This window comes from Kogia breviceps, chromosome 2, assembly GCF_026419965.1.
Source record: "Kogia breviceps isolate mKogBre1 chromosome 2, mKogBre1 haplotype 1, whole genome shotgun sequence".
Lineage (NCBI taxonomy): Eukaryota > Metazoa > Chordata > Mammalia > Artiodactyla > Physeteridae > Kogia > Kogia breviceps.
The window spans coordinates 96,097,006-96,112,864 of NC_081311.1; the positions used below are offsets into that span (position 1 = coordinate 96,097,006).

General features: G+C 51.4%; 1 protein-coding gene across 2 annotated transcripts in view; it reads right to left on the bottom strand.

The window, feature by feature from the left end:
• Positions 1-455: 455 nt before the first annotated feature.
• MARCO (macrophage receptor with collagenous structure) overlaps positions 456-15,859 on the bottom strand; it is a 32,575-nt gene continuing 17,171 nt past the window's right edge. For both annotated transcript variants that reach the window (XM_067025866.1, XM_067025868.1), the window contains exons 5-13: positions 13,465-13,563; positions 13,321-13,356; positions 12,726-12,824; positions 12,570-12,632; positions 4,224-4,268; positions 3,199-3,297; positions 2,627-2,671; positions 1,962-2,138; positions 456-759 (exon numbers count right to left, since the gene is read on the bottom strand). In XM_067025866.1, the coding sequence (XP_066881967.1) occupies positions 629-759; positions 1,962-2,138; positions 2,627-2,671; positions 3,199-3,297; positions 4,224-4,268; positions 12,570-12,632; positions 12,726-12,824; positions 13,321-13,356; positions 13,465-13,563 (794 nt within the window). In that variant the 3' untranslated portion in view covers positions 456-628. The remainder of the gene's footprint in view (positions 760-1,961; positions 2,139-2,626; positions 2,672-3,198; positions 3,298-4,223; positions 4,269-12,569; positions 12,633-12,725; positions 12,825-13,320; positions 13,357-13,464; positions 13,564-15,859) is intronic.

Here is a 15,859-nt window from a genome sequence, read left to right on the forward strand (position 1 = left end):
TTGGTTTAATTCAGTCGTTCATTCCATTAATATTTACTGAGCCCCTATGGGGTGAATAAAACAGACAAAAGTTCCTGCATGTATGGAGCTCACATCCTAACGAGAACAAATTTTCATGCTTAATGGTACTTTTCCTATTTTCCATGCAGCTGGTGCCAGCGGCCTCTTCCTTTGCTGCCGCGCAGCTCCAGGGCTGGAGGGAGTGCCCACTGCTGTGCAGAGATGCTACATCGGATTGATTGAAAGGCTGGTCTTGACTAATCCCGTCTACAGGTGAGCCTCACTTTCGGCATTGCGTTGCAGCCCCCCTGCACCCTCAGCCTCCCCGGCTCTGAGCTGAGACCCCGCTGTCCCAGTGCGTGGGGATGGGGGTGCAGGCGGCATGAGGGCTCAGTGAAAGGGCTGTGTGCAGGGAGTGGACGCATCCTTACGGGGCAGGAGGGATAAGCTAGCGATTTCAGCCACAGCGCAGGGCGGCGCCAGGTAGCGATTTGAGCTTTATTAGCAAGCCCACTTCAGAAGCTGTCCGCCACCCCAGGAAGCCCCTCAGAGCACAGCCTCCCTTCGTGGGCTGGGCGTCTTGGCCGTGGACCCCTTGGCAGCAGAGCGGCGAACGGGGGGTGGGGGGTCAGCTGCAGTCCACACCCGCGTCTTCGCTGTGGTTGCAGTTGTGAGAGCCCCAGCTGTTCTTGTGGCAATTCCACAGGGTCGATTCTGACCCTTGACACGCAACGTTGTCCAGCCAGATGGTCCCAGTGCCTGGATGCGTAAAAAGCAAGGGGGGCAGAGGAGTGTGGGATTAGGGTCCAAGCAGCGTGGCCCGTCTGTCCGCAGGGGCTTCCACGGGGAGCTAGACGGCCTATTTCTCCCACGTGTGCCCAGGCCCACCGTGCTGACAGCTGGTCTGCTCTCTCACGATGGCTCTGCCTCTGTTCTGCTTTCGACCCTTTGACAAAAGTCTCATCCGAGTATTTCATATGTAACCCAAGCATGATTTGAAATCTCCTCCTAGGGATCTCTAGGCTTTGTCTCTTCCTTAAATGCCTTTGTAAACAGGCCATTCACGTGTTCTAAAGCATTCACACCTTCCTCAAACCCCCTTCCTTCTGATATAATTGATTTCAGATCAGGAGCTCAGAGGAATGACTGGATTATTTGATTGGGGTAATTGACACTACAGTGTGACCATCTATATAGGCTTAATCTGTTTGAGGAAAATGTGTATTTTAAAGGAGTTTTGTAATCTAACTGGACTCAGGTTGAAAAGTAGGTATGCATTTTGGTGGGGTTGGGGGGAGGGGTAAGGGCAGAGAACATTTTGGGGTGAAAGCAGGAGAAAACGGGCCTAGTGTCCCTGCCAGATCAGCTCAGAAATGGTCTCAGGCCTGGGGCTTAACTCTTTTGCTGAAAGTCTAAACCTTTTGCTGCAAGACATAGCTGAGTCTCTAGCACCCCAGGACATCTTTCCAAAACTGATTTTAGGAAGTCCCTGCTCTGATTCGTTTTCTCTTCCCTTCACACCTTCTCCTTGAAGATGATCAAGCTTGGGCCACCTAGACCTTCGGGTTCCAGAGAGCTGGGATGACCACTGCTCTGGCCTACCCTGCATCCTTCTCTGTTCTCCCAGCTCCAGCCCCTCAGCTGTCCAGAGAGTGTCCCTCACCAACACCCTCCGACACATGGCATTCTGGCTTTAGGGCTGGACAGACAGCAACTCAACCAAGCCTTTGCTGTCCCTTTGGGGAAGAGAGCCTTCTTTCTCCTGGGGCTGCCAAGCCTGCAGGATGTAAGCTGGGGCCCTGGGCTGCAGAACTTTTCAGTTGCTTGAACCAATCCTTTTGTTTTAACCCAACCAAGCTGAGTCACTTGCAACCAATGGTTGCCAACACCCTACCAGGGAGAGAAAGCCCACATCAGCACCTCAAGGAAAGAGGCTCCTGGTTGAGGATCGATTCACTTACCAGCTCCCACGTTGAAAACGGCAGTTCCCGAAGAGTAACCCAGCATGCGGCAGAAGACAGTGGCATCTGAATTGTCCCAGTCATCATCGCAAATTGTCCCCCAGGCACCATTATAGTAAATTTCAGCCCGGCCTCGGCTCCTAGAGCCAGCAATCCGGACGGATACCATGGATTCGCCTGGATGGCAAAACATACGTGGGAGAGGTGAGGGAAGCAGCCCAGGGCTTTGTGTGAATGCAGGCTCTGCCTTTTCATTTCTGGAAGTCCTATATAGTTAGGGAAAAGCAGCCTCCTGCTTGGCTGACACCACAGCTGGGGAGATCCCACATTCTGGCACCAGCACCACCAGCGGCCTCTGTGTACCTGGGCCTGCAGGTGTGAGGCCATGGGGGCAGGTCCCTCTGCAGCTGGCCTTGCAAATCCAGCCCACCATGTTTTGCCTTGTGTTGTCAATTAAAAAGGGGGAAGAAAGAAGCAAGGGAGGGAAGAAGGTGTTATCTGTGGCTCTGTGCCACGGGCAGGCTTATTCAAGGGACAAGCGCTTAGCTTTCCCCCCAAATGAGGAATCTTTCTGAGAACCAAGGCCTCTCCCCCTAGCACACCTTCCATTTTCAAGTACAGAGTAACCTCTGAAACACACATTAAAGAGCAGAAATAGCAGTTACCTTTTTGACCTTTTTCTCCCTTTGCTCCTTGTGGCCCAGAAGATCCTATCATGAGGAGAAAAACCACACAGTTCGAAGGAAACCAAACCAGGACCCCCTTGCCCTCCTTTGCCAGCAGTGGGGAGGAGGGGTGGGGAGGAGGGGGAAGGGGGGAGGGTCAGACTCCCTCCTTCAGCTTTGCCAGGCTCCTGGCGTCACGGGGACTGGACGTGCCATGGGCTCCCATGGGTGAGCGAGAAGAAATGGGCCTGAGCCACAGCAGGAGGGATTTAAGCTCTATTAGAGAGGAACATTCAAGAGACATGGAGTTGGAAGTCTCTCCTGCCACATCAGTCATGGAGACTGTGCAGTCCAGGGCCTGACTGGGCGTGCTACCAGCACATGGTCACCTGCCTGCCACTTGGAATGCCCGGCCATGCCTTATTCACCTCTGTAAGCTCAGCGCTGAGGGCGACCCAGCACAGGACTTGTCCACAGAACCACTAAACCTCTACCCTTCTGGTTCTGAAAACTCCCATCACCTTATGACAGGCCTCTCCTTCGAACCCTCACATGGGAAACTGAGGCCTTACCTTTCGCTCCGGGCTCTCCCTTTCGGCCGTCTGGTCCAGGTGCCCCCTTGAGGCCAACCAGGCCTGGGCTTCCCTTCTCTCCCTTCACGCCTGCAGGGCCTGCGGAGGAGAGAGACCACCTCCATCAGATGCTCTGCTCTGCTTTCCAAGGGGGACCAAGGGCCTTGGTGTTTAGTGCATGAGTTGTCCTAAACCACCAGGTGCCCCCATTGCCCCCATCAATGGGCTGTTCGAATGTTCAGCCCGTGCGGGCAGGGCGTTGCCCTGATCTCCCGACTCCCGTGTCAACTTTGGTTGAGGACGAGCAGGTGAAAATCGCCGACAGTATTCCAAGGCTGTTGGTCCTCATTGGACGGCATAATTGTGTGGACGTTCTAGCCATTCTGGGAGAATTTGCTAGAACATTTATAGGATTCAATTTCTCCTTCAGTAAGTTAGAATAGGGATAGAATGTCCAGCTCAGGTGGAGGAAAGACTGCTCAGGAAATGTGTCTGAGGAGTGTCGCTTTGGCTTCTCAGGGTAGGGCTGGCGAGAAGGCTAGAAATGCCATGGGCAGGGCGCAGTTACCAACCACTGGCTAAGGCGGGGGCCACCAAGGGCCGTGATGATAGTCCCGTGAGAAGCAGCGGAGGAGGGGGGCGCCTTGAGGGCCAAAGGGTAGGGGGGGATGGACCGCAGCAGATGTGCACAGGCAGATAGAGGCCATGCAACCAACCTGGCAACTGGAGAGGAAGGTCGCCTAGCTCCCCAACGGCTGCGCGGCCTGAAGCCACCACCAGGGGCAGTTCTCCTGGCCTTTTTTACCCTCCACCCCCTCAGCCCCCACCCCTCTCTCTACACCCCTTCCCCAGGTTTGTCACCCAAAGGGTCTGAGGCTTGAGCGATAGAGCCCTGGAGGCGGAGACACTCTGGGGAAAGGTTACTGAGGTTCCCGCCGTGATTTCAGGGTCGACAAGACCCACCCTTGGAGCACAAGCCCTTCCAGTCATCACTGTGAGAAATGAAAATGAAGCCGGCACTTTACCTGGAATTCCTGATTCTCCTTTTGTTCCTTTCTGTCCTTGAAGTCCTAAGATCAAAATACAAAAAAGGGGGGAAGATAATAAAACTTAGATATTAACCGCTTTTAATCTTAGACAACCTCTACCTTCTGTCTGATTAATGCAGAAGGAAAGCTACATTGGTTCTCCACGATTGTTTAAAGCCTCTTTAGCAGAGCATAAAAGTAGACAGACTGCAGATAAATGAAGACGTGTGTTGGGGTGAAACAGAAATGTATTGGATGAAAGTCTAGGTTAGATGGACAGACCCTGGACTCAGTGGCTGGCCTTCCTTGTCCAGAAATAACCTGACTTGGTGTCTAAATTCAATCCCATTCCTTTCTGTTGCATTTTATTGTAAGAGAATTGAGAGATCTTTTGAAAATAAAGTTATTTTTATTTCTAAAAGACTGCGGAGGAGACTCAGTGGCCACTAGGAGATTTGGGGGGCCCTCACCCTCAGTAGATATTCCATTGCGTTTATTGGTTTATTTCATTGTGGCCCCCGGTGTAGCTAAAGGATCTCACGTCCAGAAAATGGAAAAATAACCACTGCAATCATTGGGGATGATCCTCTTTGTGGTTCTGATGTGAAAGTTGCTTGCTTCCTTCCTTCCTTTCCTTCTTCTTTCCTCCCATTCATCTCTTTATTCACTAACTTACATGGAAGACCCACTATCCCCAGCACCATGCTGGGTCATAATTTATTGTGGGATAATAATTTATCGGTTTAGCAACTCCATGGTCTCTCAATTTTAAGTGCAAATATTGATTTTATTTCAGAGAAACAGGACTCTCCAAGACAGTTACCCAAACTTGGGGAAATTAAAGGTCATTATTGACCATGAAGTAACAGTTACTAGAGGGTAACAGTGGGAATGCACTCCCACCATGCTCTTGACTAGTATCCCTCCCAACACGCCAGCTCAGCCTTAACCAAGAACCCACCCATCTGATCACCACTAGAGACCACAGGGAACTCAGTTACCCTCATTGCCAATTGCCTGGGGGAAGTTCCTGCCTTCCACTTCAGTTCCTGGCTTTCCTGAACACCTACTGTGTGCTGGTCAGTGGAGGGCAGGTGAGGGGCCTGGTAGGCCTCTTCAGGATCCCTTCTGGGAATAATGAGCAAGGAGTCCTGGCTCCTGGCAGCCTTTCAGAGGGCTCGTCTGAGGCCAGGCGCTGCCTGGGGAGGAGGGTCCGAGGGCCGAGGAGCTAGGAGCTGCTGCTGCAAGCCTGGGCACTGAGGGAAGAGGGAAGCCCTGGAAAGATCTGAGAGGGCAACTACTTCTGCCCCTCAGGTTTGAGATGAGGACCAGATTGAGGCTCAGAGAGCATCTTCTAAAAGCTGGAGGGACCTTCGAGGTTGGCCCTGGCAGACAGGCCCCAGGTCACCCCACACCAGCTGTGCCCACTCCGCTCCCTCCATTTGGAAAACCTCACTGCTTCGCTCCCCTGGGGAATGGGATCAAGGCTGTGAAAGCTGCTAAGATGCTAGATGTTGCTGGCTCTGAAGCCTTCTCTGGCCTCGCCCGTGGCTGATGCACTTCCTCCCAAGGCAGCACAGGGGCCAGAGTCAGAGAGCCTGGGCTTGCGTCTGCCTCTGTGACCTTGAGCCAGGCTCCTTCTCCCTTAGCCTCACCTTTCTCCTCGGAACCTCTGGCTGCCTCGGGGTGGTTGTCAGACTGAAATGAAGTTGTCTGTGTCAAGTGCTAAACCTCGTGTCTGACAAGCAGTGCCATGAGGACCCCGGGACCCTGTCGGCACGTGTCTGTCTCTCCTCCAGCGGAGAGCGCCTGGGACACAACACTGTCGCTGAAGCCCCTGCAGGAGCTCCAGGCTTGCTGCCCAGCAAGGCCCCCCCAGATGTTTGCTGTTGACCTCAGGTGACCCAGCACGGGCAGTAGATGTGTCCTCTCTGCTTTACCTGCACCTGAATTGCAGGTGTCAAGATGAGGGAGGAGAAACCACTTTCAGAAACATGTCTTTGGTTATTAAATAGAAAAACGGTTCATATCTAGACTCTTGACCCTCTCTGTCACATCCTAAAGGATGCCATATTGCACAGATCTCTACCTTAAGAGCCTGTCCCTAGACGCAAGGTTGAGGGACACCTGGCACTGTGATCTCCCCTTATTGCCTCTCCGCCACCGAAGAAGTCTCCAGAGCACCGAACAACAAATGTCCTCTACAGACAGGAGCCCTAGGGGAGCCCCTGTTCACTAGGTCCACGGTCCCCAAGGCCTGACCCTTCCACCTCATTTCTCACACCCTCCCTCCCAGCCCCTCACCTCTTGGGGACTCAGCCTCTGCTGCTGCAAGCACTGCTCTAGGCACCACACCAGGAGCTTCACATGCACCTCTCAGCTTCCCAGAGAGGTCGTGCCATGTCCCCCTTTACAGAGGAGGAAGTCCACACTCAGAGACGCTAGGTGACTTATCCCAGGGCACACAGGGAGGGTAGTGGTGACGTTGGGGTTAGGACCCGGGGTTGGCCTCCCACTGGGCACTGTGGCTGCCTGTGTTCCAGCAGCATGCCAGCTCTCTACTTCCTGGAGTTTCACGTGGGCTCTCCACCTCGCTCCAAAGACTCCCAGTGGCCTTAGGCCATCCCTTACTCCTAAATAAGTCGTCAAACTAGAGTGGGCATCAGAATCACCTGCACAGGGTTTGTTAAAAACAACTTGCTAAACCCCCCACCCCGGGGTTCCTGATTCACTGCACCTGGTCTGGGAATCTGAGACGCTGCATTTTTTTTGTTTTTACGGTACGCGGGCCTCTCACCGCTGTGGCCTCTCGCGTTGCGGAGCACAGGCTCTGGACGCGCAGGCTCATTGGCCATGGCTCACGGGCCCAGCCGCTCTGCGGCACGTGGGACCCTCCCGGACGCACGAACCCGCGTCCTCTGCATCGGCAGGCGGACTCGCAACCACTGTGCCAGCAGGGAAGCCCGAGACGCTGCATTTTTAACAGGTTTCTAGGTCTTTCTGATGCTGCTGGTCCAGGGACCATGGTTTGAGTAACCATTGCCCTAAACACATCTCACTCAATCTTCAGGGACCAGCTCACAGCCCGTGTCCTGCAAGCAGCCTTCCTGTCTCTGAGGAACTCACGGCTCCTTCCCTGTCTGAGCTCTCCCGTAACACAGTGGCCCTTGATAAAATACCCTCTGAGATGTGTATATAGTAGGTGTAGGTTTATGTCTTCAAAACTCCCCTCTTCAAGGCAAGGAAACTGGAATTGAGTTTTGTGTGATTTTTGGGGGTGTGTGATTTCTCTCCAGGGCTAGACTCTGAGAGGTGCTCGCTGAGTGGCTGTGCATGGATGCAGGGACCAGTAATGACTTCACTATAAATCAAGGTGGCATCCTGATTGGATCAGGGAGAAGGAGAAATGGCTGAAAAATAGAATTTAGAAGTGCATGTTATAAACCTACACTGGAAGGGAATGGATGCTGGATTTGTCCTCTTAACCACAAGCAAACTGGGATTCCCTGGGTGTCACAGACTCATCACGCTGAAAGAGCTCAAAATATTTATTTGCAAGGTGCTTCTTTATGGAAACAATTTTCCCCCAAGAAAATAGTTTAGTTAGAAAGCACATGCCTTCCTATTGTTTTGTGTTCAGCTGGTGCTCTGCCTAAAATCTTAGAAGGTCCCTGCTGGAAGGGAAAATTGCCTATTTCGAACCCAGAGTGCTGACAAATTGGCAGGGACCTGGGTATTATTCTAGAACTCACCCCACACTCCACAGAGGAGGAAACCAAGGCTCTGGAGTCATGAAGCAACCCATCATCACCTAGCTAGTTGGCAAGTCCAAGCTGATGCACAGGCCTCCTCACTCTGATTTAATGTAGAAATTTCCAGTACATTAGGAAACTTCCTTAAATACCAACCCAACTTACAGGCTAAGTGCAGCCTGGCAAATTTAGGGTTAATTTAATACCTAACAAATTGAGCTGTATAACAAGAAATAAGATGGTAGGTAGGGGACCCAAAATTGGGACGCATGTAGACTTCTTCAGATGTCTCTAAGAAACTTAGAGGAAAACTCTAAGTGACAATTTAGTAATATAAGTTGGTAGAATTTAATAAATTCTTGGACTAAGTCAATACTTAGACATGGGGAATGAAATCAACTAAGAAATTATATTCATGATATAGGGCTTAATTGCTATTATGGATTATTCTTTGTTACTTTTTTTTTTTTTTTTTTTTTTTTTGTGGTACGCGGGCCTCTCACTGTTGTGGCCTCTCCCGTCGCAGAGCACAGGCTCTGGACGCGCAGGCTCAGTGGCCACGGCTCACAGGCCCGGCCGCTCCGCGGCATGTGGGATCTTCCCGGACCGGGGCACGAACCCGCGTCCCCTGCATCGGCAGGTGGACTCTCAACCACTGCGCCACCAGGGAAGCCCTGTTACTTATCTTTAAAGTAAAACACATCTTAAAATACAGATGAGAAACTAGATTTCAAGTTATTTGCACTTTGGCTTTGCCTCAAGAGAAACATAAAAGGACATAGAAAATTCAGATTCTTGTTATATTTAAAACATGAAGATTGTTGAGATGCAGAAATTTTGATCAGATTGGTATTTTGGAGCTTCAATGTTTTGGCTGCATCTAACTTCATTTCATGAGATGAGGTGGTAGAAAGAGAAATGCCACGATCACAAGTTGAAGTGAGCCCTTCCTTATTTCCAAGCAAACTTTCCTTTTCAAAATGGCCGAAGGATTTAGAGCTGAAATTTGTTTTGTTGTGGATTTTTTTGGTAATTTTTTCCCCAAAGTCAAATGATTTTGCAATCGTTTGAAAGATCAAAGGTTAGAAACAACTAAGTTTTGGGGGTTTGATAAAACCCTGTTTTATGAATGATGAAGGAAACTACCATTACAGAAAGTTCTTCTCCGTGATAATGTCCTACTTAAATAAGCTATGCAGTCTATCTTCCCAACAGAATGGAAGGAGTCTCCTCTTCTCCATCTTTTAATCTTGCTCAAGCGGTGTGAACATGGGGACACATTCCACCAGAACGGGTTGGAGTGTAATTAGTGAGTGTTCACAGCAGCAGGAAGATGTGGTGACTAAGCTAGGATTTACCCATCTACTGTGGGGTGAGAGGTGCGGGCAATTCTGATTTCTCTGAATCCTATACTCTATGTTATTCTACACAACAAAATTTAGAAAAGCACAATTTTGCAATCAGACTTTGGGATTAACTCCTGGACTCAGTGTATATTAACTGTGAGACCCTGAGGAAAGGTTTTACCTTCTGGGAGCCTTTGCTTCCTCAGCTGTAAGGTAAAGATGATGAAACTCAGCTGTGTGGATATGAACTAAGATCACGGGAGGAAAGGCCCAAACACAGTGCCTGGCCTGGAGGCATCATTAGGACTAAACAGACCTCTTACTTTTGGTAATTAATGCACAATAACGAGATCTAGCTGTTACCTAGGTTAAGCCAAGGCACCAGAATTTCTCTGTTTTCATCCCATACTGCTAGATAGTCTCCTGTGAGATTAATGATTTTATTTACAAAATGGGAAATACATCAGTTTGAAAAACTGGCTCGATAGAATCAAAACTGAACCAACACCCCAGTACCTCTAGTTTGGGGAATACCAACATCCTGACATTGGCAAATATATATTGTCTTCCATGATGAGATGATTCAGCTCCCACTCACAATCCACTCTTCCTTCTCCCACTTCAGAATCTGACCTTTCCAAAAGTTCATTACCCTATGACTTCAGGGTGAAACGCAGCCCTGGCTACAGCTAGCCAGTCTATGGTCCTAAGGGACTTCCCTCCTGAGATGTCTATGTAGACCATCAGCTACTTGATCAAGACAAACATCTGGCTTTGAGAGGGCAGCGTATGCAATTTGGAATTTGTTCTCATCAGCGCATGCCCCAAATTGAAAATGTAATTCACCATGTTTACTTGGGCAGCCGGAATTAAGGAATAACCCTTAGAATTTGCCTGGTTGGTGTTTACCACTAGGCCTGATGGATGGAGGTTCCCATAAAGGTGTTCACCAAATATGCAGGGATTCTATAGTGGAGTTAAAGCGGTTCCCAGACAGTTGGCCAAAAGTATCTGTGGGATCTTAGGTAAATAACAAAGAGCCATAACAGGGCCTGAGAGCTCCGTGTTTCCTTCTCAGAGTGGAAGAAGCTGCTGCAGCTTCTGTTCTGATCCTTCCAGGACTTGGATACAAGGGAGAAGGTGCTGCACATCGGAGTGCCCTGATGGGGGTGGGGGAGGGCTCAGGCTGCCCGTGGAGGAAGGCAGCATGACAGAGTATAATGGATGAGGCCCCAAGCTTTGTGCCAGCCAGGCCTGGATTCCAGCCCTGGCTGCATCTCTTACTGTGAAGCAGCGCTAACAAGAGTGTTTCTTCCATTGGGCTGTCATGAGAATGCTCATTGTCAGGAGCTGCTCTTATTATGCAGACCCTCCCAGGATGCAGAGTGCAGGCAAGATTCTCCACCTTCAGTGGGAGACACAGGCTTAGGGGCCTGGGGAGTGGGTGCAGTGCCCCTTGTGGGTAAAATCATGTTTTGTCACCCATACTCTTGCTTAGTCAAGAATCACTAGTCTGGCAGTGGTGGGGTCGGGTGGCGGGGCTCCCAGTTTATAACTGAGGGAGAAGAGCCAACATCTCCATGAAGCCAAGCAGAAAACTCAGTGGTAAGACAGCCTCAGGCCTCAGGGTCAGGCACCCTAAGATCTGGAGTCAGGGAAGATGGAAGTATAAAATCAGAAAGAGGCAGCCAATTAATCGGGGTCACCTGACCACCACACCCAGATGGAACTTTTCTGGAAGGCAAGACTTGCTGGTGGCCTTCAAGTGGCATTTATATGGCATCAGGTAGCAGAGCCCCTGCCTGCCCTGACCCACCATCTGTGAAAAGGAAATCAGCTCCGAGGCTGGATGGATTGGAAGGACATGGATATAGGAATTGCTTGTACCAGGGCTCTTGACAACCATCAGGGAAACTACAAAGGTCGAAGGCCCAGAGTCCAAGGCTCAGGAGGTGGCATGGCCCAGCTCTCTGGCCAGAGCTCCTGAGCCTCTACCACATCCTAGACCTGGACTCCAGGGACACGCACCTACAGAGCCCTCCCTCACCCTCCAAGACTTCACCTGCTCGGTTCCCCCTCTCTGGACTTGCCTCCCTCTCCCCACATGCCTAAGCTCTACTCATCCTCCAAGACTCAGCTCCAGCTCTTCCATCTCTCCTGCACTGCCTACCTTTTGCTAACCCCACCAGGGCCCACTGTGAACTTGAAGGATTTGGGTCAAGTTGCATTTGTTTAAAAAAATCAATCCGTTGACCACTTGTTCAATGAAAACGGAGAGGGCTTGCCCCTGGCGTAGGTTTCTAACATGGTTCTGGGGTGAAGGCATCCCGGTTGTCTAACTCAAGTATGACCTTCTGCTCTGGCAGTAACTGTCCACAGACATCCTTGGAAGATACACAGCCCTTTCTTACAACGCTGCACTGGCCACAATACCTCCTGGCCTGCACCTGGCTTTCTGAATGGCATGTGGCACTTCTCCATGCAGAACCCACAGCACACAGTGCCTGACACCATCTGGCAATAGTCCATTTACCTCTCTCCTGCACCAACCTGCACATCTGAAGGCAGGAACCAGGTCTTATGAATCACGGGGGTCCAGCACCTAACACAGTGAACCAGACTTTCTAGACCATCGTCGGTGCCTGGACTTACTTAGAGACTAGAAAAAGCACGGTTCTTTATAAAGTAGACCACATTGGTATGATGGTTTATAACCTAGACTAAATTGACGTTGACAGTTTATAACCTTGACTAGGTTGGCACAATGGTTTATGAACTAGTCTCTGTGAGTTGGGTAACTGTGGGTCACTCCTCTCGGCCTGAGCCTCCCTGGGAGAATGTGCAAGAAGGTGTTTCTCGACAGCTGTTGTCCAAATCCAGAGCCCTGACACTTGGGACCCCACGGCAGGTCAGTGGGAGAGAGAGGGTGCTATGAGCGCAGCTGGAATGCAGGCCAGGAGACAGTGAGGGCGAGGCGCCCCCTGCTCTCCTCTTTGACAGTGGAGGTTTGGTCACAGCATTCAAAGCCTCTCAGGGACTCTGGGCAGAAAAAAACAACCCCAGGGCCTCGGACTCAGAGGGTTCTGGCAGAGGAAGGTGCCCTTTTTAATCCGGGTGCGTCAGGGGCCAGAGCACAGGAGACCCTCTGCCAGCTTCTGGTGGGCCTGCTGGGAGGCAATTATCCTCCCTGTCCGTCCTTGACACCCGGCAACTCCCCCTACCTGCCTACCCATGCCCTCTGTTACCTGTGTCCCCCTTGCTTCCTTTCATGCCTTCGGCTCCTGGACTCCCGGGCCTCCCTGATGGTCCTGGACAACAGATACCACGGAGCGTGTGAGGTCTGGGCTGGGCGGGTCTTCAGACATCACTGCCCATGCCCACCGCAGGACCCAGGACCTCACCTGCGGGCCCAGTGGGACCAGCGCTGCCAGGCTCACCCTTGGCACCGGGGGATCCCGCAGCTCCTGGAAAGCCTGGAAGACCCTTGGCTCCAGGCTGTCCTGAAAGGTAAGTCATGAATGAAAGGCTGGAGGTGGTTGGCAGAGGACCTGGCTGACTAACGCCTTCAACACACCTCTTCTCTGCAGTGGCACATGCATCTCTTAACACCTCATACGTTCCCTGGGCAGCTTAAACTCTAGACGCCTTGAACTAGCCCTATTAGTGGGAGGGAAATTACAGTCTCAGCAATTTATTAATTTTTTCCATTCACTGCTGCAGAGCTTGAGATTTATGGACTTACTAGGAACTCTGGGTGTGAGCATCCTGCTTCATACCCCTGGGTGGCAGCGTGGAATGAAGCTCTAAAAAAGAATATCAGTTAGGCCTGCCCTCCAAAGCTGCTCTGTTCCTCTTAGGACAGGCCAGGTTTTACAAAACCCCAGAGGTTCTGGGTTAACACTGCAATGAAATAAGACATCATAGAGTCAGGTCCTGAACTTGACTTTGCCCAGGGACAGCGGTAGCCGGAATGATGCCAATTCCCACAGCTCTTACCTTGATTTCCTTTGAGTCCAGGAATTCCAGCCACACCTAAAATACAGAAGGACTCTTAGGGATTTTTTTTTTCCCTCTAGCTCAGCCCGCCGGACAAAAAGGGAATACCCACGGGACAACAGACCTGACTGTGCAGACTCCTACCTGGGGAACCGGGCATCCCTGAGTCACCTTTATCCCCCCGGGCTCCAGGGGGTCCCATGACCCCCATGTCTCCTTTCATGCCTGTGTCTCCCTTTCTTCCTGAAAAACCAAGAGATTGTGGTCAGACATGGGAGGAGGGCAAACCCGGCTGCCGCGTCCATCCCTGACACATCCTTTCCCACCCAAGTTCCAAACTCAGGCTCCTTGAACTCCTACTTGGTGCCCAGAAGTGGAAGATACAATGACTGCCCTCAAGGAGCACACCACCCTGCCCAGAGACCAGACATAAACTCATGAAAAATGGATGAGGTGACCTGGCCTGGCTGATGGGCCGCAGAAGTTCCCAGAAGCCGGGCTCTCAGGGCCCTGGTGAGTGACCTGGTCCCTGGAGGAGGGACCACAGCCCAGGCTCATCCAGCACTGCCTGGTTTATTTCAGTGTGTGAATTTGGGGAATTATTTTTTCAAACTTCCCAAACTGAAATCTGAATATTCCAGAAAGCAGATCCCAAATGCTGAGAACAGAAGCTTTGAGGCACCGATGGAGAGGAAAACATTGGAGCAGCACTTATCCCCCTAGCGGTTCAGAGCCTGGCTTTCCTGGTGGCCAGGGTTTCAGAGTTCTCCCTTGTCATCAGCATTCCGGGCTCACCCCAGTCTGTCCTCTCCTGGTCCTCCGTGTCTCCCTCTCCTTTCTACCCCTGCCCAGCGCATGTCAATCGAGGGAGGCTCCTCCCTAGCAACCGAGCAAGGCTCGGCAACCCCTGCCCGAACCTGCCGGCTGCCCCGCACAGGGACTGCTCATCGGGACCCACTGGCTTAGGAAGCTAGCCAGGTCCCACCATCAGCAAAGTTCCACCCCAAGCAACTGCCTCCGGGGCTGGGACCAGCTTGTTGGGATGGAATTTGGTTAAAGGGCTCCATTCCATTATTTTCATGATTTCAGAGCTGGAGAGGGCTCAGAAGGGAGCCAGCCTCCTCTCTGGTGATTTAGGAAAAGTAGACAAAGTGGTCTGGAGTGGAGGGAAAGAAGCAACTGTCATACAGAACTCTCTGGGTCTAAGGTTTGAGTGACATTAGGTGCAAGGCTTGGGAATTAGCTTCTCTGAGGCGGTTTGGATACTTGAAGAATAATGATTCCTTGATGGAAGACAAAAGAGCCATAAAGAACATGTTTACAATTGAAGTCCCTACAACAGACTCAGGCACAAACAGCAAACGTGTTTTTGGTCATTCAGAGCATCCACGTGAGTGGAAGGGCCAAATGGCACTTCTTAAACAAGGTTGGGAATGATTTCCCTGGAGGAATTTGTTGGTGTCCTATTGCTCTGGACCAGCCAAGGGCCATCATGCTAAGGCAATGGTGTAGCTTTATGAGGTTTCTTTCTTTCTTTTTCTTTTTTTCTGGCTGCCCCACGCGGCTTTCGAGATCTTAGTTCCCTGACCAGGGACGGAACACAGGCCCTCTGCAGTGAGAGCACGGAGTCCTAACCACTGGACCGCCAGGGGATTCCTGTATGAGGTTTCTTGAGACTGGTCTGGGCCTGAGTCTGTATTGCTATGACTTCCGTGTCTCTGTCAAAAGTTACAACCTTGGGAAGCAAAGTAGTACCGGTGAAAGGACCAGGGTCTGGCGGCACCTGAGGAATCACAGCTGCATCTGACTTCAGAACCTGCCTGTCATCACAGCTAAAGGTGGAGTGAGGGAAATAGATGTGTCCCCTGGAACCTCATCACTGTGGCTTTACCCATCTGCTGGGACAAAGAGCAGAAAACCTCAATACCTCTGGGGCAGGTCCCACTTGGTCCGCTAGCCCCGTCCGCTGGCAGTGGATTGGGCAAGCAGTGGGTAAGAGAGATCTGGTGATCTTGGGAAAAGAAATTTGGGAAGAGGAGGGGTAGGTTAGAGTCCTGATTTCTGAAGAAGTGAAACTGATCATTTCCCCTCGCCAGACACATTGCTTCCAGGCCTGAGTCTGGGCGTGGCAGTGGGTGAGAGTGGGATGGGAAACAGTGTTGCTGAGACTCCACAGGCAAAAGCCTGGCTGTCATCCCCTCTCTGGGGCTGGCAGGGTCACCTTGAGAAAGTCTGGGCCATAGAGAAATGCGGAGGGCCACCTTTGGAATCATGCTCACAGGTCAACTGTCCAACCACCTGCCTGGTGCAAGGATTCCTCCTTCAGTCCCGCCCAGGAAAATTCTGCAGTCCCTCTTCCCCACCCCCCCATCTGCCCGTCTCATCATGCGGCAGCCCAAGTCTTAACTGTTTGCTCCTCCCTTACCTCGACACAATTGGTTCTCCAGAAACCTTTGCCCGTCGGCCTCCATTCTTCTGCGGGGTACCACTGAGAGCAAGTCTATTTTCTCTTCCACAGGAACCTTTCCAATATTTGAGG